General features: G+C 45.9%; 1 protein-coding gene across 1 annotated transcript; it reads left to right on the top strand.

Moving 5' to 3' along the window:
* Positions 1 to 11,294: 11,294 nt before the first annotated feature.
* Positions 11,295 to 18,229, top strand: LOC139568422 (suppressor of cytokine signaling 1-like). Its single transcript, XM_071390227.1, has 3 exons — positions 11,295 to 11,568; positions 15,233 to 16,046; positions 17,242 to 18,229. Exons 2-3 carry the CDS (start codon positions 15,361 to 15,363, stop codon positions 17,567 to 17,569), a joined length of 1,014 nt encoding a protein of 337 aa, XP_071246328.1. The 5' UTR covers positions 11,295 to 11,568; positions 15,233 to 15,360; the 3' UTR covers positions 17,570 to 18,229.
* Positions 18,230 to 24,829: the final 6,600 nt, after the last annotated feature.

Below are 24,829 nucleotides of genomic sequence, written 5' to 3'. Positions count from 1 at the left end.
CCTCTCCATCTGTAGACAAGGCCCACTGCTCCCCGGGCGTCGAAGACGTGGATGTTGATTTAAGGCAGCCCCACCTCACCTCTCTGATTTCAGTTGAAGGCATTCCGTTGTACAACTGACTAGGTATTCCGCTTTCCCTTTCACCGCTCTCTGTATCTGAGGACAGAAAACCTCACAAGAAACAGACTTCATTATATTCAAACATCGTTAGTTGTTTTATCTTAAAAAAATAATAAAAAAATTAGAAATGTATTTACTATTTATTTCACTGTAGCTAGTTAGCTAATTATACATTTTTTTTTTTTTTACATTTTCAAAATCTATTTACTTACTTGAATAGGTTCTCCCAGCCATGTGGACAACTGGAAACAGGGCAGCAAAGTCTGTCACCAGAGTGTTTTAGAGGATATTACTATTGAACTATGAACCCATTTAATAACCAGACCTTCATACAAACTTGCTTTGCTGAATTCTTGACCCACAACCGAAGGTGTTGCTATTTGCTGCCATATGATGCCAGCAGGCTGTGAGGATCTGTGTTTATTGCACTATAACCCAATACTATATCACATGTGATATGATATTAGCAACTGTTGGCCTGGGTGTCTGTGTGTCTGTGTGTGTGTGCTGAAAGTAACATTTTGCCCCAGATCTGTGTGCTGGGAAGCTGTGGTTAACCTTGAGCGAGAACAGTGTGCTTTCTATGCAGGTGCAAATAGCTCAAACAATGTTACAGAACTGTCTGACCTCAGTCTCTAGGGTGTGGGAGCGTAATCTACACAGCAACAGCGCCGGACACCAAGGAGCGCCAAGAGGCTGGGACCAGCCTGAGCGCCGGCGATAGGCTGAGCAGAGTTTAAACCACGCTCAGCCTCTACTGTGATAGGCCAACAGACGGGTTGGAACTACGTCATCACAGTATAAGAACAGCTGTTTACTTACATCCTGCCAGGTGTCTGTTCTGCCCTGCGAGGTGTTACAGTGAACCCGTATATACGAAAATTGCATTTACCATTTATCGCTTGAGTTTAATAAAAATACTTAAAGTATATTCGGTGACTCTGAATCACATTTTGTCCTGATACCAGATTTGAATTGACGCAAATCCTTAATAAGGCCCACAAGCCACTCTGTTCTGCGTAAGCGGCACGTGGCAATTCACCGCTTTGCGAGCGAGGTGAACTAGAACGGCGTCCCTCCTTCCTTCGCGACCCCTACGAGGTAACCAAGCAACCAGCATAGCAACGGACGCGTTGGTTCATTATGTAATCCGGTCAGAATGTTGCAAGTTCTAGCAACATCCCTAGCAACAGAAATGAGCTACTCATATAATCCCATTGTGACGTAGAGGGGGACACTATTTGGCCGGGGGACATTATTTGGCACGACAGGGCCTTAGAAATTATCTTTAGAACCAGTAAATAAGGTTCAGATTTGGGAAAAATCATCAATATCAATTGTAATTTAATACACCTCTGCCTCAGAAATATGTACCATGATGGTAATAACTTTCCATTGTGGTAATGACAGAGTGTGGTGGAAATTACATTTCATATAAAACGGATGAAGAATACCATTAAACATTTTAATGTCACAGTAGTAGTTACTTGAACTCTATGAATGTAGGTAGTCTACCTTACTAGATATAGGTGGTCTCTATGGAAACAAGCCTACCTTGCTACACTGAACAACAATATAAATACAATATGTGTTGGTCCCATCACATTAGAGTATTTTGTATATATATATATATTTTTTTAAATAAATGATCTACACAAGTATTTTGGATAGATCATTGACAAAAAAATGACAATTGAATCCATTTTAATCCACTTTGTAACAACAACAAAATGTGGAACAAGTCAAGGGTTGTGAAGTAAAACAGCGATTGGTTCATTCAAGCCCTGCCCACAAACCTCAAATATCATCCGCCATTAGTCTGAGCCAACAGATAACAATGTCTCATTAAGGGATTCCATTAATCTGACCCAGGCTCCAGGGTAGGTGTCTCATTAAGGGATTCCATTAATCTGACCCAGGCTCCAGGGTAGGTGTCTCATTGAGGGGGTTCCATTAATCTGACCCAGGCTCCAGGGTAGGTGTCTCATTGAGGGGGTTCCATTAATCTGACCCAGGCTCCAGGGTAGGTGTCTCATTGAGGGGATTCCATTAATCTGACCCAGGCTCCAGGGTAGGTGTCTCATTGAGGGGGTTCCATTAATCTGACCCAGGCTCCAGGGTAGGTGTCTCATTGAGGGGGTTCCATTAATCTGACCCAGGCTCCAGGGTAGGCGTCTCATTGAGGGGGTTCCATTAATCTGACCCAGGCTCCAGGGTAGGTGTCTCATTGAGGGGGTTCCATTAATCTGACCCAGGCTCCAGGGTAGGTGTCTCATTGAGGGGGTTCCATTAATCTGACCCAGGCTCCAGGGTAGGTGTCTCATTGAGGGGGTTCCATTAATCTGACCCAGGCTCCAGGGTAGGTGTCTCATTGAGGGATTCCATTAATCTGACCCAGGCTCCAGGGTAGGCGTCTCATTGAGGGGGTTCCATTGATCTGACCCAGGCTCCAGGGTAGGCGTCTCATTGAGGGGTTCCATTAATCTGACCCAGGCTCCAGGGTAGGCGTCTCATTGAGGGGATTCCATTAATCTGACCCAGGGTAGGCGTCTCATTGAGGGGATTCCATTAATCTGACCCAGGGTAGGCGTCTCATTGAGGGGATTCCATTAATCTGACCCAGGCTCCAGGGTAGGCGTCTCATTGAGGGGATTCCATTAATCTGACCCAGGGTAGGCGTCTCATTGAGGGGGTTCCATTAATCTGACCCAGGCTCCAGGGTAGGCTTCTCATTGAGGGGATTCCATTAATCTGACCCAGGCTCCAGGGTAGGTGTCTCATTGAGGGGATTCCATTAATCTGACCCAGGCTCCAGGGTAGGTGTCTCATTGAGGGGATTCCATTCATCTGACCCAGGCTCCAGGGTAGGCGTCTCATTGAGGGGGTTCCATGAATCTGACCCAGGCTCCAGGGTAGGCGTCTCATTGAGGGGATTCCATTCATCTGACCCAGGCTCCAGGGTAGGCGTCTCATTGAGGGGGTTCCATGAATCTGACCCAGGCTCCAGGGTAGGCGTCTCATTGAGGTGGTTCCATTAATCTGACCCAGGCTCCAGGATAGGTGTCTCATTGAGGGGGTTCCATTAATCTGACCCAGGCTCCAGGGTAGGCGTCTCATTGAGGGGGTTCCATTAATCTGACCCAGGCTCCAGGGTAGGTGTCTCATTGAGGGGATTCCATTAATCTGACCCAGGCTCCAGGGTAGGCGTCTCATTGAGGGGGTTCCATTAATCTGACCCAGGGTAGGTGCTCATTGAGGGGATTCCATTAATCTGACCCAGGCTCCAGGGTAGGTGTTTCATTGAGGGGATTCCATTAATCTGACCCAGGGTAGGTGTCTTATTGAGGGATTCCATTAATCTGACCCAGGCTCCAGGGTAGGCATCTCATTGAGGGGATTCCATTAATCTGACCCAGGCTCCAGGGTAGGCGTCTCATTGAGGGGATTCCATTAATCTGACCCAGGCTCCAGGGTAGGCGTCTCATTGAGGGGATTCCATTAATCTGACCCAGGCTCCAGGGTAGGTTACTCATTGAGGGGATTCCATTAATCTGACCCAGGCTCCAGGGTAGGCGTCTCATTGAGGGGATTCCATTAATCTGACCCAGGGTAGGTGTCTTATTGAGGGATTCCATTAATCTGACCCAGGCTCCAGGGTAGGCGTCTCATTGAGGGGATTCCATTAATGTGACCCAGGCTCCAGGGTAGGCATCTCATTGAGGGTATTCCATTAATCTGACCCAGGCTCCAGGGTAGGCGTCTCATTGAGGGGGTTCCATTGATCTGACCCAGGCTCCAGGGTAGGCGTCTCATTGAGGGGATTCCATTAATCTGACCCAGGCTCCAGGGTAGGTGTCTCATTGAGGGATTCCATTAATCTGACCCAGGCTCCAGGGTAGGCGTCTCATTGAGGGGGTTCCATTGATCTGACCCAGGCTCCAGGGTAGGCGTCTCATTGAGGGGTTCCATTAATCTGACCCAGGCTCCAGGGTAGGCGTCTCATTGAGGGGATTCCATTAATCTGACCCAGGGTAGGCGTCTCATTGAGGGGATTCCATTAATCTGACCCAGGCTCCAGGGTAGGTGTCTCATTGAGGGGATTCCATTAATCTGACCCAGGCTCCAGGGTAGGCGTCTCATTAAGGGATTCCATTAATCTGACCCAGGCTCCAGGGTAGGTGTCTCATTGAGGGGATTCCATTAATCTGACCCAGGCTCCAGGGTAGGTGTCTCATTGAGGGATTCCATTAATCTGACCCAGGCTCCAGGGTAGGTGTCTCATTGAGGGGATTCCATTAATCTGACCCAGGCTCCAGGGTAGGTGTCTCATTGAGGGGGTTCCATTAATCTGACCCAGGCTCCAGGGTAGGCGTCTCATTGAGGGGATTCCATTAATCTGACCCAGGCTCCAGGGTATCAAATCAAATCAAATGTATTTATATAGCCCTTCTTACATCAGCTGATATCTCAAAGTGCTGTACAGAAACCCAGCCTAAAACCCCAAACAGCAAGCAATGCAGGTGTAGAAGCACGGTGGCTAGGAAAAACTCCCTAGAAAGGCCAAAACATAGGAAGAAACCTAGAGAGGAACCAGGCTATGAGGGGTGGCCTCTTCTGGCTGTGCCGGGTGGAGATTATAACAGAACATGGCCAAGATGTTCAAATGTTCATAGATGACCAGCAGAGTCAAATAATAATAATCACAGTAGTTGTCGAGGGTGAAACAAGTCAGCACCTCAGGAGTAAATGTCAGTTGGCTTTTCATAGCCGATCATTCAGAGTATCTCTACCGCTCTTGCGGTCTCTAGAGAGTTGAAAACAGCAGGTCTGGGACAGGTAGCACGTCCGGTGAACAGGTCAGGGTTCCATAGCTGTGTTTTGCACCCGGTCAAAACAAAGGAGTAGGATCCTGTATTTTCACATGCTAAAGTTACAGCTTTTGATTGAAACGCTTTATCTGCCTTCCCAATGAAAACTAGTGTGACATGTCAAGGGGGGCTGGTCCTGTGTTTCATGAGCTGGAATAAGGTTCTATAAATGTTCCATGAGCTGGAATAAGGTCCTATAAATGTTCCATGAGCTGGAATAAGGTCCTATAAATGATCCATGAGCTGGAATAAGGTCTTATAAATGATCCATGAGCTGGAATAAGGTCCTATAAATGTTCCATGAGCTGGAATAAGGTCCTATAAATGTTCCATGAGCTGGAATAAGGTCCTATAAATGTTTAATGAGCTGGAATAAGGTCCTATAAATGTTTAATGAGCTAGAATAAGGTCCTATAAATGTTTAATGAGCTGGAATAAGGTCCTATAAATGTTCCATGAGCTGGAATAAGGTCCTATAAATGTTTAATGAGCTGGAATAAGGTCCTATAAATGTTTAATGAGCTAGAATAAGGTCCTATAAATGTTTAATGAGCTGGAATAAGGTCCTATAAATGTTCCATGAGCTGGAATAAGGTCCTATAAATGTTTAATGAGCTGGAATAAGGTCCTATAAATGTTTAATGAGCTGGAATAAGGTCCTATAAATGTTTAATGAGCTGGAATAAGATCCTATAAATGTTTAATGAGCTGGAATAAGGTCCTATAAATGTTTAATGAGCTAGAATAAGGACCTATAAATGTTTAATGAGCTGGAATAAGGTCCTATAAATGTTTAATGAGCTGGAATAAGGTTCTATAAATGTTTCATGAGCTGGAATAAGGTCCTATAAATGTTTAATGAGCTGGAATAAGGTCCTATAAATGATCCATGAGCTAGAATAAGGTCCTATAAATGATCCATGAGCTGGAATAAGGGCCTATAAATGATCCATGAGCTAGAATAAGGTCCTATAAATGTTTAATGAGCTGGAATAAGGTCCTATAAATGATCCATGAGCTAGAATAAGGTTCTATAAATGATCCATGAGCTGGAATAAGGTCCTGTAAATGTTTCATGAGCTGGAATAAGGTCCTATAAATGTTCCATGAGCTGGAATAAGGTCCTATAAATGATCCATGAGCTAGAATAAGGTCCTATAAATGATCCATGAGCTGGAATAAGGTCCTATGAATGTTTAATGAGCTGGAATAAGGTCCTATAAATGATCCATGAGCTAGAATAAGGTCCTATAAATGTTTAATGGGCTGGAATAAGGTCCTATAAATGTTTAATGAGCTGGAATAAGGTTCTATAAATGTTTAATGAGCTGGAATAAGGTCCTATAAATGTTTAATGAGCTGGAATAAGGTCCTGTAAATGTTTCATGAGCTGGAATAAGGTCCTATAAATGTTTAATGAGCTGGAATAAGGTCCTATAAATGTTTAATGAGCTGGAATAAGGTCCTATAAATGTTCCATGAGCCGGAATAAGGTCCTATAAATGATCCATGAGCTGGAATAAGGTCCTATAAATGTTCCATGAGCTGGAATAAGGTCCTATAAATGATCCATGAGCTGGAATAAGGTCCTATAAATGTTCCATGAGCTGGAATAAGGTCCTATAAATGTTCCACACACCATTCATCAAAAAGATGATTTCTCTCAAATTTTGTGCACACATTATTTTACATCCCTGTTAGTGAGTATTTCTCCAAGATAATCCATGTTGAAGTCACTGTCTGTCTGTCTGTCTGTCTGTCTGTCTGTCTGTCTGTCTGTCTGTCTGTCTGTCTGTCTGAATGAGCTGAGTCTGTTTAATTAGACCCATAGTCACCCTCTCATATCCCTATCTTCATTACATATGTTATCAACACACACACACACACACACACACACACACACACACACACACACACACACACACACACACACACACACACACACACACACACACACACACACACACACACACACAGTGCTGAAAAATCACATGATTTCTGAGAAAGGAGCGCAAAAGCGAAAGTGAAAGTGTGTTCTGACCAGCTGGCAGGAACCCAAGGCCCTAGGGAACAGACACAGGCATGTATACACACACACACACACACACACACACACACACACACACACACACACACACACACACACACACACACACACACACACACGGGGGCATGTACGCACACGAACACACACAGGCATGTATACACACACACACACATTGGGAACACACACGGGCACGTACTCACACACACACACATGGGAACACACACAGGCATGTACGCACGCACACACACACATGGGAACGCACACAGGCATGTACGCACGCACACACACACATGGGAACACACACGGGCACGTACTCGCACACACACACATGGGAACACACACGGGCACGTACTCGCACACACACACATGGGAACACACGGGCACGTACTCGCACACACACACATGGGAACACACACGGGCACGTACTCGCACACACACACATGGGAACACACGGGCACGTACACACACACACACACACACACATGGGAACACACACACACACACTTGGGAACACACACACACACACACACTTATGGAAACACACCTGTAGCCTTGCAGCCTGGTCTCAGACTAGACGGAACATATTTAACGTATAATCTGGGACGCTCAAATGACACTAAACAAAACTATAAACGCAACATGTAAAGTGCTCGTTCCATGTTACATCAGCTCAAATAAAATATAGCAGAAATTTGCCGTACGTATAAAAAGCTTATTTCTCTCACATTTTGTGCAGAAATGTGTTTGCATCCCTGTTAGTGAGCATTTCTCCTTTGCCAAGATAATCCATCCACCTGACAGGTGTGGCATATCAAGAAGCTGATTAAACAGCATGATCATTACACAGGTGCACCTTGTGCTGGGGACAATAAAAGGTCACTATAAAAGGTGCAGTTTTGTCAAACAACACAATGCCACAGATGTCTCAAGTTTTGAGGGAGCGTGTGTCGTAGAAAATCATTTTCAAATACAACGCTTACCAGAACTTTTAAAATCAAACATGCTCTTTATTACAACTGTACAGCCCACTGGCATGTCCCCGCGGAACACACCCCGCGGAACACACACTGCGGAACACCCCCTTTCTCAGAACTCCAGCTACTCTATTTATCCACACATAGTATTCAAGCTTCCTACTTGTTCACGCCCAATAACGCCCATATCTGCTTTCAATTAGTTTATAATGGTGACCGGACCCTCCATCCTAGTGTGTCAGCATAATGTGTCAATGTACTCTTTGTTTTGTTTGCCTTTATTGGAATCAGCAGATTCAGCCCTATAGGCCTTCCTTTTAGAAGCAGCTGACTATGGATCCCTCTATCTTTAGTGTGTCAGCATAATGTGTCAATGTACTCTTTGTTTTGTTTGCCTTTATTGGAATCAGCAGATTCTGTCTTATAAACCTCTGTTTAGAAGCAGCTGACTATGAATCTCTTTATCATTAGTGTCAGGTCAGCAGACCATGTGTTCTCTCCCTTTCATTAGTGTCAGGTCAGCAGACCATGTGTCTAATTGTCCTAGGCATATTTCTCTGATATGTGTCTTATTGGAATTGTCAGACTATATGTCTCTTCTACCATTAGCATCCAGTTGCCTTATGTTACTACTACACGTGCAATTGGCATGGTGACTGCAGGAATGCCCACCAGAGCTGTTGCCAGAGAATTTAATGTTAATTTCTCTACCATAAGCCACTTCCAACATCGTTTTAGAGAATTTGGCAGTACATCCAACCTGCCTCACAACCGCAGACCACCTGTAACCAGGCCAGCCCAGGACCTCCACATCCGGCTTCTTCACCTGCGTCATCAGAGTGTGTGTGTGTGTAGGGGGGGGGGGGGGGGGGGGGTCTGCTGAGGAATATTTCTGTCTGTAATAAAGCCTTTTTGTGGGGGGAAAACGAATTCTGATTGGCTGGGCCTGGCTCCTTAGTGGGCCGGCCTAGCTCCCAAGTGGGTGAGCCTATGCAACATGCAACAATTTCTCATGTTTTACTGAGTTACAGTTCGTTTAAGGAAATCAGTCGATTGAAATAAATTAGCTAGCTACGCTAGTGGGTGGGCCTATGCCTCCCAGGTCCACCCATGGCTGTGCCCCTGCCCAGTCATGTGAAATCCATAGATTAGGGCCTAATGAATTTATTTACATTGACTGATTTCCTTCTATGAACTGTAACTCAGTAAAACCTTAGAAATTGTTATATGTTGCGTTGATATTGTTGTTCAGTGTATATTCACCCCGTCACACACTCCCACACCTGATCAGAACCTCTCTCTTTTTTTAGGGGGGCAGGTAGCCTAGTGGTTAGAGGGGGTGGGGGCAGGTAGAGAAGTGGTTAGAGGGGGTGGGGGCAGGTAGAGAAGTGGTTAGAGCGTTGGGCCACTAACCGAAAGGTTGCTGGATCGAATCCCCGAGCTGACAAGATAAAAATCTATCATCCTGCCCCTGAACAAGGCTGTTCCCCGGTAGGCAGCCATTGTAAATAAGAATTTGTTCTGCACTGACTTGCCTAGTTAAATAAAGGTTAAATATCTCTCACACACACACCTGATCAGAACCTAACCCACAGGTACAGTAGGTAGGTACAGTAAACAGGTACAGTATTTAGGTACAGTAGGTAGGTACAGTAAACAGGTACAGTAGGTAGGTACAGTAAACAGGTACAGTAAACAGGTACAGTAAACAGGTACAGTAAACAGGTACAGTAAACAGGTACAGTAGGTAGGTACAGTAAACAGGTACAGTAAACAGGTACAGTAAACAGGTACTGTAGGTAGGTACAGTAAACAGGTACAGTAGGTAGGTACTGTAAACAGGTACAGTAGGGGTACTGTGTACAGTAAACAGGTACAGTAGGTAGGTACAGTAAACAGGTACTGTAAACAGGTACAGTAGGTAGGTACTGTGTACAGTAAATAGGTACTGTAGGTAGGTACAGTAAACAGGTACTGTAAACAGGTACTGTAGGTAGGTACAGTAAACAGGTACTGTAAACAGGTACAGTAGGTAGGTACAGTAAACAGGTACTGTAGGTAGGTACAGTAAACAGGTACTGTAGGTAGGTACAGTAAACAGGTACAGTAGGTAGGTACAGTAGGTAGGTACAGTAAACAGGTACAGTAGGTAGGTACAGTAGGTAGGTACAGTAACCAGGTACTGTAGGTAGGTACAATAAACAGGTACAGTAGGTAGGTACAGTAGGTAGGTACAGTAGGTAGGTACAGTAGGTAGGTACTGTAGGTAGGTACAGTAGGTAGGTACAGTAAACAGGTACAGTAGGTAGGTACAGTAGGTAGGTACAGTAGGTAGGTACTGTAGGTAGGTACAGTAGGTAGGTACAGTAAACAGGTACAGTAGGTAGGTACAGTAGGTAGGTACAGTAAACAGGTACAGTAGGTAGGTACAGTAAACAGGTACTGTAGGTAGGTACAGTAAACAGGTACAGTAGGTATGTACTGTAGGTAGGTACAGTAAACAGGTACAGTAGGTAGGTACTGTAGGTAGGTACTGTAGGTATGTACTGTAGGTAGGTACAGTAAACAGGTACTGTAGGTAGGTACAGTAAACAGGAACTGTAGGTAGGTACTGTAGGTATGTACTGTAGGTATGTACTGTAAACAGGTACAGTAGGTATGTACTGTAGGTATGTACTGTAAACAGGTACTGTAGGTATGTACTGTAAACAGGTACAGTAGGTAGGTACAGTAGGTAGGTACAGTAGGTAGGTACAGTAAACAGGTACAGTAGGTAGGTACAGTAGGTAGGTACAGTAGGTAGGTACAGTAGGTAGGTACAGTAAACAGGTACAGTAGGTAGGTACAGTAGGTAGGTACAGTAAACAGGTACAGTAGGTAGGTACAGTAGGTAGGTACAGTAGGTAGGTACAGTAGGTAGGTACAGTAGGTATGGAAGCCAAAAAACCCTTAGTCACCCGTGTCACACCCCTGCTGCCAGAGACGAAATGTCATTGCAGATTTCCGCCCGCCCATCTCATCACAAAGCAGCTCTCGATTCCTCCGTACAACACATGAACAGGATTCTCGTCCTCCCCTTCTCACCAATGCATCATACGTGTACAGATTTTAATATACCTACTATATACTGTCTAACAAGGGACCGGTTTAATGAAGTATTACAATGTATAACGAAAGCGAACGTTTGGAGGGTTCTTGGAAAACGCATGCGGTCACAGGACTCGGGACACTTTGAGGGTGGGGGGGGGGGGGAGGAGTTACGGTGATGTGTTCGTTTGAACTTTTTTGGGGATTTCGTTCAATTCGAGATACCGTTTCAGGCAGACGGCAGTAACGTGGTTGACTGGCAGGCTACTACATCCAAGATCTGTGCACCTTAAGTAGCACATATGGTTACATGTGTCTGAAAACGGGACATGAAAACCTTGACGGTGACGGTAATGTAATGGTGTGATGTGTAGCAGACGCATTGCACGCTGAGTATCTACATTCTTAAAGTGCGAAGTCTCCCACCACCGACCCATTTGGTTATTAACGTCTCATGCGTCTCCAGAAAACGGTAAGCACCTGACGCTCCCCAACTTGCTCCGTTTGAAACAACACGACGGTCATATTTGTTGTTGCATTTATCGGGAATATATAAAGGTATTTTACTTTGAATGGAGTTATGCGGTGTTGTGCTGTAATGGGTTAAACAGATGAGTTATATAAGGAATATAAAGAACGTTTGAATGACAACTGGTGAGCTGTAGCTTGAACTACGAGACAGTTTTGCACAAAGAGCTGGTTTGCATGTCCAGGCGTTATAATTGAACCCACCAGCAGAGCTGTTACGACCGTCAGACTGAAAGTGAAAGTGTTTCCTTACAACCCGTCTTGCTGCTGCCGCTGCCAGAGTCTTCCAAACAGACACAGTCCTGTTATCGCTCCTCTGATTATGTTTATAACAGCCAATGAACAGGAAGATAAGACACTGTCCCGTTAGCAGCTATAACTAGGAAGATAATACACTGTGTGATTATTTTTTGTTATTTGACCTTTTATTTTTTAAATCAAAATCAAATTTTATTGGTCACATACACATATTTAGCTAATGTTATTGCGGGTGTAGCGAAATGCTTGGCAGGTCAATGAAGAACACATTGTTATTTAGGATGATTTCCTGGCAAGAAGCAGAAAGCCTCCTGTGGGGCAGAGGGGCGGGGCTTAAAAGAAAGGAGTGGCGCAGCGGTCTAAGGCACTACAGACCCTGGTTCGATTCCAGGCTGTATTACAGCGGTCTAAGGCACTGTATCTCAGTGCTAGAGTCGTCACTACAGACCCTGGTTCGATTCCAGGCTGTATCACAGCGGTCTAAGGTACTGTATCTCAGTGCTAGAGTCGTCACTACAGACCTTGGTTCGATTCCAGGCTGTATTATAGCGGTCTAAGACACTGTATCTCAGTGCTAGAGTCGTCACTACAGACCCTGGTTCCATTCCAGGCTGTATCACAGCGGTCTAAGGCACTGTATCTCAGTGTTAGAGTCGTCACTACAGACCCTGGTTCCATTCCAGGCTGTATCACAGCGGTCTAAGGCACTGTATCTCAGTGTTAGAGTCGTCACTACAGACCCTGGTTCCATTCCAGGCTGTATCACAGTGGTCTTAGGCACTACAGACCCTGGTTCAATTCCAGGCTGTATCACAGCGGTCTAAGGCACTGCATCTCCGTGCTAAAGTCGTCACTACAGACCCTGGTTCCATTCCAGGCTGTATCACAGCGGTCTAAGGCACTGTATCTCAGTGCTAGAGGAGTCACTACAGACCCTGGTTCCATTCCAGGCTGTATCACAGCGGTCTAAGGCACTACAGACTCTGGTTCCATTCCAGGCTGTATCACAGCGGTCTAAGGCACTGTATCTCAGTGTTAGAGTCGTCACTACAGACCCTGGTTCCATTCCAGGCTGTATCACAGTGGTCTTAGGCACTACAGACCCTGGTTCAATTCCAGGCTGTATCACAGCGGTCTAAGGCACTGCATCTCCGTGCTAGAGTCGTCACTACAGACCCTGGTTCCATTCCAGGCTGTATCACATCGGTCTAAGGCACTACAGACTCTGGTTCCATTCCAGCCTGTATAACAACCGGCCGTGATTGGGAGTCCCATAGGGCGGTGCACGATTGGCCCAGCGTCCTCTGGGGTTTGGCCGGGGTAGACCGTCATTGTAAATAAGAATGTGTTGACTTGCCTAGTTAAATAAAGGTTAAATACATACAAACCCATGGAGAACACAGACAGAACACTCTTGGCAACAGCACAGATACACTACATGACCAAAAGTATGTGGACACCTGAACATCTCATTCCAAAATCATGGGCATTAATATGGAGTTGGTCCCCCCTTTTGCTGATATAACAGCTTCCACTCTTCTGGGAAGGCTTTCCACTAGATGTTGGACCAACATTAAACAACACAACATGGTACAGCCTTAACTAGGACAGATAACACCTCTAGGGAGACCTATTAACCAACACCACATGGTACAGCCTTAACTAGGACAGATAACACCTCTAGGGAGACCTATTAAACAACACCACATGGTACAGCCTTAACTAGGACAGATAACACCTCTAGGGAGACCTATTAAACAACACCACACGGTACAGCCTTAACTAGAACAGATAACACCTCTAGGGAGACCTATTAAACAACACCACACGGTACAGCCTTAACTAGGACAGATAACACCTCTAGGGAGACCTATTAAACAACACCACATGGTACAGCCTTAACTAGGACAGATAACACCTCTAGGGAGACCTATTAAACAACACCACATGGTACAGCCTTAACTAGGACAGATAACACCTCTAGGGAGACCTATTAAACAACACCACATGGTACAGCCTTAACTAGGACAGATAACACCTCTAGGGAGACCTATTAAACAACACCACATGGTACAGCCTTAACTAGGACAGATAACACCTCTAGGGAGACCTATTAAACAACACCACATGGTACAGCCTTAACTAGGACAGATAACACCACTAGGGAGACCTATTAAACAACACCACATGGTACAGCCTTAACTAGGACAGATAACACCTCTAGGGAGACCTATTAAACAACACCACATGGTACAGCCTTAACTAGGACAGATAACACCTCTAGGGAGACCTATTAAACAACACCACATGGTACAGCCTTAACTAGGACAGATAACACCTCTAGGGAGACCTATTAAACAACACCACATGGTACAGCCTTAACTAGGACAGATAACACCTCTAGGGAGACCTCTACACGACATGAAGGGAGATCCACAGCAACAACATGACAGACCATAATACAAGCAGCACAAAGAGACAGACCATAATACAAGCAGCACAAAGAGACAGACCATAATACAAGCAGCACAAAGAGACAGACCATAATACAAGCAGCACAAAGAGACAGACCATAATACAAGCAGCACAAAGAGACAGACCATAATACAAGCAGCACAAAGAGACAGACCATAATACAAGCAGCACAAAGAGACAGACCATAATACAAGCAGCACAAAGAGACAGACCATAATACAAGCAGCACAAAGAGACAGACCATAATACAAGCAGCACAAAGAGACAGACCATAATACAAGCAGCACAAAGAGACAGACCATAATACAAGCAGCACAAAGAGACAGACCATAATACAAGCAGCACAAAGAGACAGACCATAATACAAGCAGCACAAAGAGACAGACCATAATACAAGCAGCACAAAGAGACAGACCATAATACAAGCAGCACAAAGAGACAGACCATAATACAAGCAGCACAAAGAGACAGACCATAATACAAGCAGCACAAAGAGACAGACCATAATACAAGCAGCACAAAGAGACAGACCATAATACAAGCAGCACAAAGAGACAGACCATTATACAAGCAGCACAAAGAGACAGTTACTGGGTTCCCATAACAACTACAGCTGTCCATGTTAGTGTGTGTGTGTGTGTGTTAGTGTGTGTGTGTGTGTGTGTGTGTGTTAGTGTTTGTGTGTGTTAGTGTGTGTGTGTGTGTGTGTGTGTGTGTGTGTGTGTGTGTGTGTGTGTGTGTGTGTGTGTGTGTGTGTGTGTGTGTGTGTGTGTGTGTGTGTGTGTGTGTCCGTCCGTCCGTCCGTGCGTGCGTGCGTGGCCTATGATATTATACAGCATCTCAATAACACTGTCGCCTGTCTGTCTCTTCTCCAGGATCTCTCCAGATCATTCTGGATCTCTCTCTCCTCGCCCCTATAGTGGATTTGGATATGGGATAGTGATCCACCAATGGGATGGTAGCGATCTGGTGATGGGGAATCCAGTGGAGGGCTCTCTTCTGTATGATGGTCATAGACACTCTGGCAGGAACCACAGTGGAACCATCGCAGAACCACACGGCACCCACACAGAACCAGGATGGAACCCAGCAGCTTCCAGGGGCAACCCTAGAACACGTAGAACAACAGAACCAACTCCCAGAAGTCGAGAACTTAGAACTCCTAGGTCAAGAGAATGAACTCTTAGAACCTGTGAACCTAGAACAACAGATCCAACTCTTAGAACTAGAGAATACGGTCCAGACCAGCACAGACACCTGGACCAGACCTCCAGACAAGACCAGTTCTGGCGGTACCCTCCATCCCTGGTGGCCTCAACAGAGCAGCTTTAGAGCGGCTAGACCCAGTGTCCCTCTCCCCTGGCCAAGCCCCAGTGTCCCTCTCCCCTGGCCAAGACCCAGTGTCCCTCTCCCCTGGCCAAGACCCAGTGTCCCTCTCCACTGGCCAAGCCCCAGACCCTGCCTTCTCCCCATTCCTCTCCCCTGCCTCAGACCACCTCTCCACTTGCCATATCCGATCCCAGACTCCTGGATCACACACCTCCGGCCCTTCTTCAGCCAGCAGGAGTATGTTCTAGTGCGCCACACACACCGTCAGCTGGTTCACAGTGGCTACTACTGGGGCCCTATGGAGATGGAGGAGGCCCACCACACCCTGCTACACACACCGCCTGGGAGCTTCCTCATCAGGTATACACCACACCCTGCTACACACACCGCCTGGGAGCTTCCTCATCAGGTATACACCACACCCTGCTACACACACCGCCTGGGAGCTTCCTCATCAGGTATACACCACACCCTGCTACACACACCGCCTGGGAGCTTCCTCATCAGGTATACACCACACCCTGCTACACACACTGCCTGGGAGCTTCCTCATCAGGTATACACCACACACTGCTACACACACCGCCTGGGAGCTTCCTCATCAGGTATACACCACACCCTGCTACACACACCGCCTGGGAGCTTCCTCATCAGGTATACACCACACCCTGCTACACACACCGCCTGGGAGCTTCCTCATCAGATATACACCACACCCTGCTACACACACCGCCTGGGAGCTTCCTCATCAGGTATACACCACTCCCTGCTACACACACCGCCTGGGAGCTTCCTCATCAGATATACACCACACCCTGCTACACACACCGCCTGGGAGCTTCCTCATCAGGTATACACCACACCCTGCTACACACACCGCCTGGGAGCTTCCTCATCAGGTATACACCACACCCTGCTACACACACCGCCTGGGAGCTTCCTCATCAGGTATACACCACACCCTGCTACACACACTGCCTGGGAGCTTCCTCATCAGATATACACCACACCCTGCTACACACACCGCCTGGGATCTTCCTCATCAGGTATACACCACACCCTGCTACACACACCGCCTGGGAGCTTCCTCATCAGGTATACACCACACCCTGCTACACACACCGCCTGGGAGCTTCCTCATCAGGTATACACCACACACTGCTACACACACCGCCTGGGAGCTTCCTCATCAGGTATACACCGCACCCTGCTACACACACCGCCTGGGAGCTTCCTCATCAGGTATACACCGCACACTGCTACACACACCGCCTGGGAGCTTCCTCATCAGGTATACACCACACACTGCTACACACACCGCCTGGGAGCTTCCTCATCAGGTATACACCACACCCTGCTACACACACTGCCTGGGAGCTTCCTCATCAGGTATACACCGCACACTGCTACACACACTGCCTGGGAGCTTCCTCATCAGGTATACACCACACACACACATTGTTCCTCGTCAGGAAACAAACAAGCACACCCCCCCCCCCCCCTGCTGTTCCGTCCTGTGTAACGTTGTGCTGTCATGTGGTTGTGTGGTTGCCAGGGACAGCAGTCAGCCGGACGTCTTCTTCACCCTCAGTTACCACGGCGACCAGGGGCCCATCAGTGTCCGCGTCCTCTTAACCAGTCAGAGGTTCCACCTCAACGGCAGTAACAAGGCCTTTGATTCATTGTTCGCCCTGCTGCGGTTCTACATGGAGTCATCCCATAGGCGGCTGCGGACGGCGTGGCGCAGGGAGCGACCAATGACCTTACAGCAGCTGTGTAGGGGGCGAATCATCGAGTTGTACGGAGCGGAGAGGATAGATTCACTACCTGAGCTTAACCAGGTGGTCACACAGTATCTACAGGACTATCCTTATAGTATATAGACACACCTTCCTACTGGAGAGTTTGGGGATCAGTTCCATTTCAACAGACTGAAACTTTCTGGACGGTACTGACCAAAACTAAAATGGAATGGAGCCCCAGAAAACTGAATGTGAATTTGCTGTTTCTTACTCTCTCTGTCTCTGGTCTGTGGTTCTTATCTGTGTGGTTCTGTCTCTGGTCTGGTTCTGTGGTTCTGTCTCTGGTCTGTGGTTCTGTGGTTCTGTCTCTGGTCTGTGGTTCTGTGGTTCTGTCTCTGGTCTGTGGTTCTGTGGTTCTGTCTCTGGTCTGTGGTTCTGTCTCTGGTCTGTGGTTTTGTCTCTGGTCTGTGGTTCTGTCTCTGGTCTGTTGTTCTTATCTGTGTGGTTCTGTCTCTGGTCTGTTGTTCTTATCTGTGTGGTTCTGTCTGTAGTTCTGTCTTTGGTCTGTGGTCTGTGGTTCTGGTCTCTCTGTGGTTCTGTCTCTTGGGCCAGTGGGTTGGTTTCCCAACCCTTATTCCTTATTCTAAAATGGATCAAATAATTATTTTCCTCATCAATCTACACACAATACCCCATAATGACATCACAATACCCCATAATGACATCATAATACACCATAATGACAAAGCGAAAACAGGTTTTTAGAATTTTGGGCAAAAAATAAAACAGATACCTTATTTACATGCGTATTCAGACCCTTTACTATGAGACTTCAAATTGAGCTCAGGTGCATCCTTGATCATCCTTGAGATGTTTCAACGATTTGATTGGAGTCCACCTGTGGTAAATTCAATAGATTGGATATGATTTGGAAAGGCATACACCTGTCCCACAGTTGACAGTGCATGTCAGAGCGAAAACCAAGCCATGAGGTTGAAGGAATTGTCCGTAGAGCTCCGAGATGACAGGATTTTGTCAAGGCACAGATCTAGAGAAAGGTACTAAAAAATGTCTGCAGCATTGAAGTGGCCTCCATCATTCTTAAATGGAAGAAGTTTGGAACCACCAAGACTTCCTAGAGCTGCCCGCCCAGACAAACTGACCAATCAGGGAGCAATGCTACATGCTACATGCTATTGAAAAGCCAGTGTGTCTATGTATGCGGATGACTCAACACTATACATGTCAGCTACTACAGCGACTGAAATGACTGCAACACTTAACAAAGAGCTGCAGTTAATTTCGGGAACGGATTGCAAGGAATAAGTTAGTCCTAAATATTTCCAAAACTAAAAGCATTGTATTTGAGACAAATCATTCACTAAACCCTAAACCTCAATTTCCTCTCGTAATGAATAACGTGGAAATTGAACAGGTTGAGGTGACTAAACTGCTTGGAGCAGGTGCGGACTGAAACAATCATTCAGGCCGGGAATGTAACTCCATCCCAGGCCACCCTGTTCACGCAAACCACCAGACCGCTCATGTTGTAGGCCAACCCTATTCGTTGATGTAACAGGTACCAAACTAGTTATACATGTGTCCACCATGTTCACCTGGGCAGAAAGTTATCCACATGACAAAATGCAAACATTTGGGACTGATCAACAAGTAGTCTGTCTGAACACAGAGTTTTCATGGTATGCTATGGCTATGGGTGCACCCTCAAAAACTCACCAGGAATACACCAATCATAGCACATACACGTGTACAAGGTTAGACACAAAAAACTATTAGCCTACACGTTTTTAAAAAGAGAACGAGATATTCAGAGTTCAAAAGATTATCTTTATATTCCAGCATCAAGGAAATCAAAAGTGTCAAAAAAACTTCACACACATTCACCGAACGTGAACAACAGAACCAACTCCTAGAACTCAAGAACTTAGAACTCCTAGGTCAAGAGAATGAACTCTTAGAACCTGTGAACCTAGAACAACATATCCAACTCTTAGAACTAGAGAACTTAGAACTCCTAGGTCAAGAGAATGAACTCTTAGAACCTGTGAACCTAGAACAACAGATCCAACTCTTAGAACTAGAGAACTTAGAACTCCTAAGTCAAGAGAATGAACTCTTAGAACCTGTGAACCTAGAACAACAGATCCAACTCTTAGAACTAGAGAACTTAGAACTCCTAGGTCAAGAGAATGAACTCTTAGAACCTGTGAACCTAGAACAACAGATCCAACTCTTAGAACTAGAGAATACGGTCCAGACCAGCACAGACAACTGGACCAGACCTCCAGACAAGACCAGTTCTGGCGGTCCCCTCCATCACCGAACGTGACCAGTTCTGGCGGTCCCCTCCATCACCGAACGAGACCAGTTCTGGCGGTCCCCTCCATCACCGAACGTGACCCGTTCTGGCGGTCCCCTCCATCACCGAACGTGACCAGTTCTGGCGGTCCCCTCCATCACCGAACGTGACCCGTTCTGGCGGTCCCCTCCATCACCGAACGTGACCAGTTCTGGCGGTCCCCTCCATCACCGAACGTGACCAGTTCTGGCGGTCCCCTCCATCACCGAACGTGACCAGTTCTGGCGGTCCCCTCCATCACCGAACGTGACCAGTTCTGGCGGTCCCCTCCATCACCGAACGTGACCAGTTCTGGCGGTCCCCTCCATCACCGAACGTGACCAGTTCTGGCGGTCCCCTCCATCACCGAACGTGACCCGTTCTGGCGGTCCCCTCCATCACCGAACGTGACCCGTTCTGGCGGTCCCCTCCATCACCGAACGTGACCAGTTCTGGCGGTCCCCTCCATCACCGAACGTGACCAGTTCTGGCGGTCCCCTCCATCACCGAACGTGACCAGTTCTGGCGGTCCCCTCCATCACCGAACGTGACCAGTTCTGGCGGTCCCCTCCATCACCGAACGTGAACACAAGCAACAATGTAAGTATAATACAAAAAATCTAAAAAAGCACAACTCTACAAAACTAAAATGTAGATTACAATGTTCCCTCACTGGTGTCCATAAAGCAAACAGCACAACAATAAACACATCTACACACTGAGTCAATGACATTGAACGTTGGCTACATAACTGCCAGTATAATACGAAAGTCCCCTCAAAACAACATGCCTCTGTACAAAAGCTTTAACTCACAGCAAATGTTCTTTCCCCCTTGTCAGCCTGTTAAGGAAGAGTCCTAGCATAGCGCCTTCAGAGTAACCAGGAAGTAATTACCACTAGTAAACCAGTAGGCGGCGCAGTAACTCATTGCTCTCTGACATCTTGTCAATGATATCATCTTTGAGAAGAGTCCTAGCATAGCTCCTTCAGAGTAACCAGGAAGTAATTACCACTAGTAAACCAGTAGGCGGCGCAGTAACTCATTGCTCTCTGACATCTTGTCAATGATATCATCTTTGGGAAGAGTCCTAGCATAGCTCCTTCAGAGTAACCAGGAAGTAATTACCACTAGTAAACCAGTAGGCGGCGCAGTAACTCACCGCTCTCTGACATCTTGTCAATGATATCATCTTTGGGAAGAGTCCTAGCATAGCTCCTTCAGAGTAACCAGGAAGTAATTACCACTAGTAAACCAGTAGGCGGCGCAGTAACTCACCGCTCTCTGACATCTTGTCAATGATATCATCTTTGAGAAGAGTCCTAGCATAGCTCCTTCAGAGTAACCAGGAAGTAATTACCACTAGTAAACCAGTAGGCGGCGCAGTAACTCACCGCTCTCTGACATCTTGTCAATGATATCATCTTTGGGAAGAGTCCTAGCATAGCTCCTTTCTGAGTAACCAGGAAGTAATTACCACTAGTAAACCAGTAGACGGCGCTGTAACTCACCGCTCTCTGACGTCTTGTCAATGATATCATCTTTGTCAAGTCATGAAGTAATTACCACTAGTAACAATATAAAGCTTAAGAAACTAGCCATGATTGTCGGCCATGTTTTCCAAGTTATATCACACGTTCCGTGACCTGCCTCCTCTTTCTGACCTGGTCTCGTTGAACTGACATTATCACTCAGAAGGGTTACGGATGTCTGCTTTGCTGGCTCTGAGGATAAAGGCTTCTGCACGTTCTCTATGGGTCTTGCTTCTCTCATGTTCCTGTACTCTCTGATGGGCATGTTTCCAGGCCTCCTTTGATAAATGCACTATCACTGGCTGAAGGTTTTGCGAATGCAAGACATACTGAGCAGAACAAGGAGTGAGTTACTTCATTGTAGGTCAGCCATTTTCTGTTTGTGCCATCTTTGGAGTGGAATACATTGGGAATTACTCTTTTGAGGGGTTTATTTTGGGTGGTACTGAAAAAGAATAAGTAAAAGTCCTTGGACTGAGGACGGGCAAAATAATCAAATGGATTTTCAGTGCTTTCGCTGTCCCTTCCTATTTTCCCTGTACTGGGCTCTGAACCTCTCTCTCTCTCTCTCTCTGCACATCTGGTTGCTCTGCAGAATGAGATTAACATTGTAAATAACCTAAACTTAAACGTGTATTACTTGTGCAAGTCATCGATTGTATGCCCTCCCCGATTACAGTCCTACTGATAATCTCATAAATAAAGCACATATGAATGTAAAACCATAGCCTCCATGTTTAGGTTTGTGCTCTGAAGTTGTACCTGAAGGTTCCTGCTCTGAGTCTGACTCTGAACTGACCACCATCTCCAGTTCTGCAGGAGCACCTGAAGGTTCCTGCTCTGAGTCTGACTCTGAACTGACCACCATCTCCAGTTCTGCAGGAGCACCTGAAGGTTCCTGCTCTGAGTCTGACTCTGAACTGACCACCATCTCCAGTTCTGCAGGAGCACCTGAAGCTCTAGTGCTGCTGCTGCTTCCTTCTCCACCTTTACAAAGAAAATACTCTGTTATCATACGATCAGTAGTGTAGCAGTAGGCTACATTAATACAGCTCTGGGATGCCCCGGTGGTCCCGACGGCCAGTCCGTCATTGGCTTGGAGTTACCCTGGATTGTAAACTGTCATGGTCAAAACATATTGATACAACAGTAGCTAAGATGGGGAGAAGTCGGTCCATAATAAAATGCTGCTCTACCTTCTTAATTAACAGCACTATCAACGAGGCAGGTCCTACAGGCTCTAGTTTTGATGCACCTGGACGACTGTTCAGTCGTGTGGTCAGGAACCACAAAGAGGGACTTAGGAAAATTGCAGTTGTCTCAGAACAGGGCTGGCTCTTAAATGTACACAGAGAGCTAACATTAATAATATGTATGTCAATCTCTCCTGGCTCAAAGTGGAGGAGAGATCGATTTCATCACTACTTGTATTTATGAGAGGTATTGACATGTTGAAAGCACCGAGCTGTATGTTTGAACTACTGGCACACAGCTCGGACATCTATGCATATCCCACAAGACATGCCACAAGAAGTCTCTTCACAGTTCCCATGTCCAGAACAGAACTATGGGAGGCGCACAGTACTAAATAGAGCCATGACTACATGGAACTCTATACCACATTAGGTAACTGATGCAAGCAGTAGAATCAGATTTAAAATGAAGGTAAAAAATAGACCTTATGGAACAGCGGGGACTGTGAAGAGACAGGCAAAGGTACAGACACACGCACACGCGTTGTCACGCCCTGACCATAGTTTGCTTTGTATGTTTATATGTTTTGTTTGGGTGGGCATTCTATGTTGTATGTCTAGTTTGTCTGTTTCTGTGTTTGGCCTGATATGGTTCTCAGGTGTTAGTCGTTGTCTCTGATTGGGAACCATATTTAGGTAGCCTGTTTTGTCATTGTGGGTTGTGAGTGATTGTCTATGTGTTAGTTGCCTGTGTCTGCACGTTTATATATAGCGTCACGTTAGTTTTGTTGTTTTTGTATTAGTTTGGTTAGTGTTTCTTCTTTAATACATAGAAGAATGTATTCACTTCACGCTGCGCCTTGGTCCTCCTCTCTTCCACATTACGACGAACGTGACACGCGTTTGTGATATTGTTGTATGGTGGTGTTTACATTTTGTATTGTGGATATGTAGTGATGTAATAATGTTGTATGATGTGCTGTTTTATATTTTGTTTTCTGTGTGATGTAACTGCCTTAATGTGTTTGGACCCCAGGAAGAGTAGCTGCCTTGGCAGGAACTAATGGGGATCCATAATAAACCACAGGAAGAGTAGCTGCTGCCTTGGCAGGAACTAATGGGGATCCATAATAAATACAAATACAAAACCCGATGGTCACTCTGACAGAGCTCCAGAGTTCCTCTGTGGAGATGGGAGAACCTTCCAGAAGGACAACCATCTCTGCAGCACTCCACCAATCAGGCCTTTAAGGTAGAGTGGCCAGACGGAAGCCACTCCTCAGTAAAAGGCACACAACAGCCGCTTGGAGTTTGCAAAAAGGCACCTAAAGGACTCTCAAGATTTTCTGGTCTGATGAAATCAAGATTGAAGTCTTGGTTCTGAATGCCAAGTGTCACATCTGGTGGAAACTTGGCACCATCCCTACGGTGAAGCATGGTGGTGGCAGCATCATGCTGTTGGGGATGTTTTTCAGTGGCAGGGCCTGGGAGTCTAGTCAGGATCGAGGCAAAGATGAACGGAGCAAAGTTCAGAGAGATCCTTGATGAAAACCTGCTCCAGAGCGCTCAGGACCTCAGACCGGGGCGAAGGTTCACCTTCCAACAGGACAACGACGCTAAGCACCCTAAGCACACAGCCAAGACAACGCAGGAGTGACTTCGGGACAAGTCTCTGAATGTCCCTGAGTGGCCCAGCCAGAGCCCGGACTTGAACCCAAAGATGCTTCAACAAAGTACTGAGACAAGGGTCTGAATACTTATGTAAATGTTATATTAATATATATTTTTTTTAATATAAATTAGCAAACATTTCTAAAAACCTGTTTTTGCTTTGTCATTATGGGGTATTGTGTGTAGATTGATGAGGGGTGTGGGGGGGACAATTTAATTAATTTTAGAATACTGCTGTAATGTAACAAAATGTGGAAAAAGTGAAGGGGTCTGAATACTTTCTGGATTAACTGTATATTGAATATTGAATGTGTGTTAACTGTACAGCTGCTGTCTTATAATCAACGTGTGTCTGTTAAATATAGCAATGACTTCTTCAGCGTTTTCAATGTTATTTAAAAATGAATACAATATTTTGATACTGTTTAATGATAAAATTACTGGTTGACATACACAAAGGAGACAGGAGAGCAGGAATGAAAGGAGGGAGGAAGGAAGAGTTTTGACTTTATTGTTGGAACCGGCGCTGCTAGTGAACCGTCGGTTGTTGGAGTGACAGCGACATGAGCTGGTCAGAGCGGGTAATAACGTAAACACCCATTTTACTGATTAAAAAATGTAATTAAAAAAACAGTCCGTTAATACCC

This window comes from Salvelinus alpinus, chromosome 2, assembly GCF_045679555.1.
Source record: "Salvelinus alpinus chromosome 2, SLU_Salpinus.1, whole genome shotgun sequence".
NCBI classification, from domain to species: domain Eukaryota; kingdom Metazoa; phylum Chordata; class Actinopteri; order Salmoniformes; family Salmonidae; genus Salvelinus; species Salvelinus alpinus.
Note: the sequence above shows the minus strand (reverse complement) of the source record. Positions and strands in the feature narration are given on the sequence as shown.

Bases quoted from the DNA above. Each gene is read 5' to 3' on its own strand.
- LOC139568422 (XM_071390227.1), top strand. From the start codon at position 15,361: ATGATGGTCATAGACACTCTGGCAGGAACCACAGTGGAACCATCGCAG. The intron at 16,047-17,241 runs GTATACACCACA...TGTGGTTGCCAG, and splicing joins CCTGGGAGCTTCCTCATCAG to GGACAGCAGTCAGCCGGACG.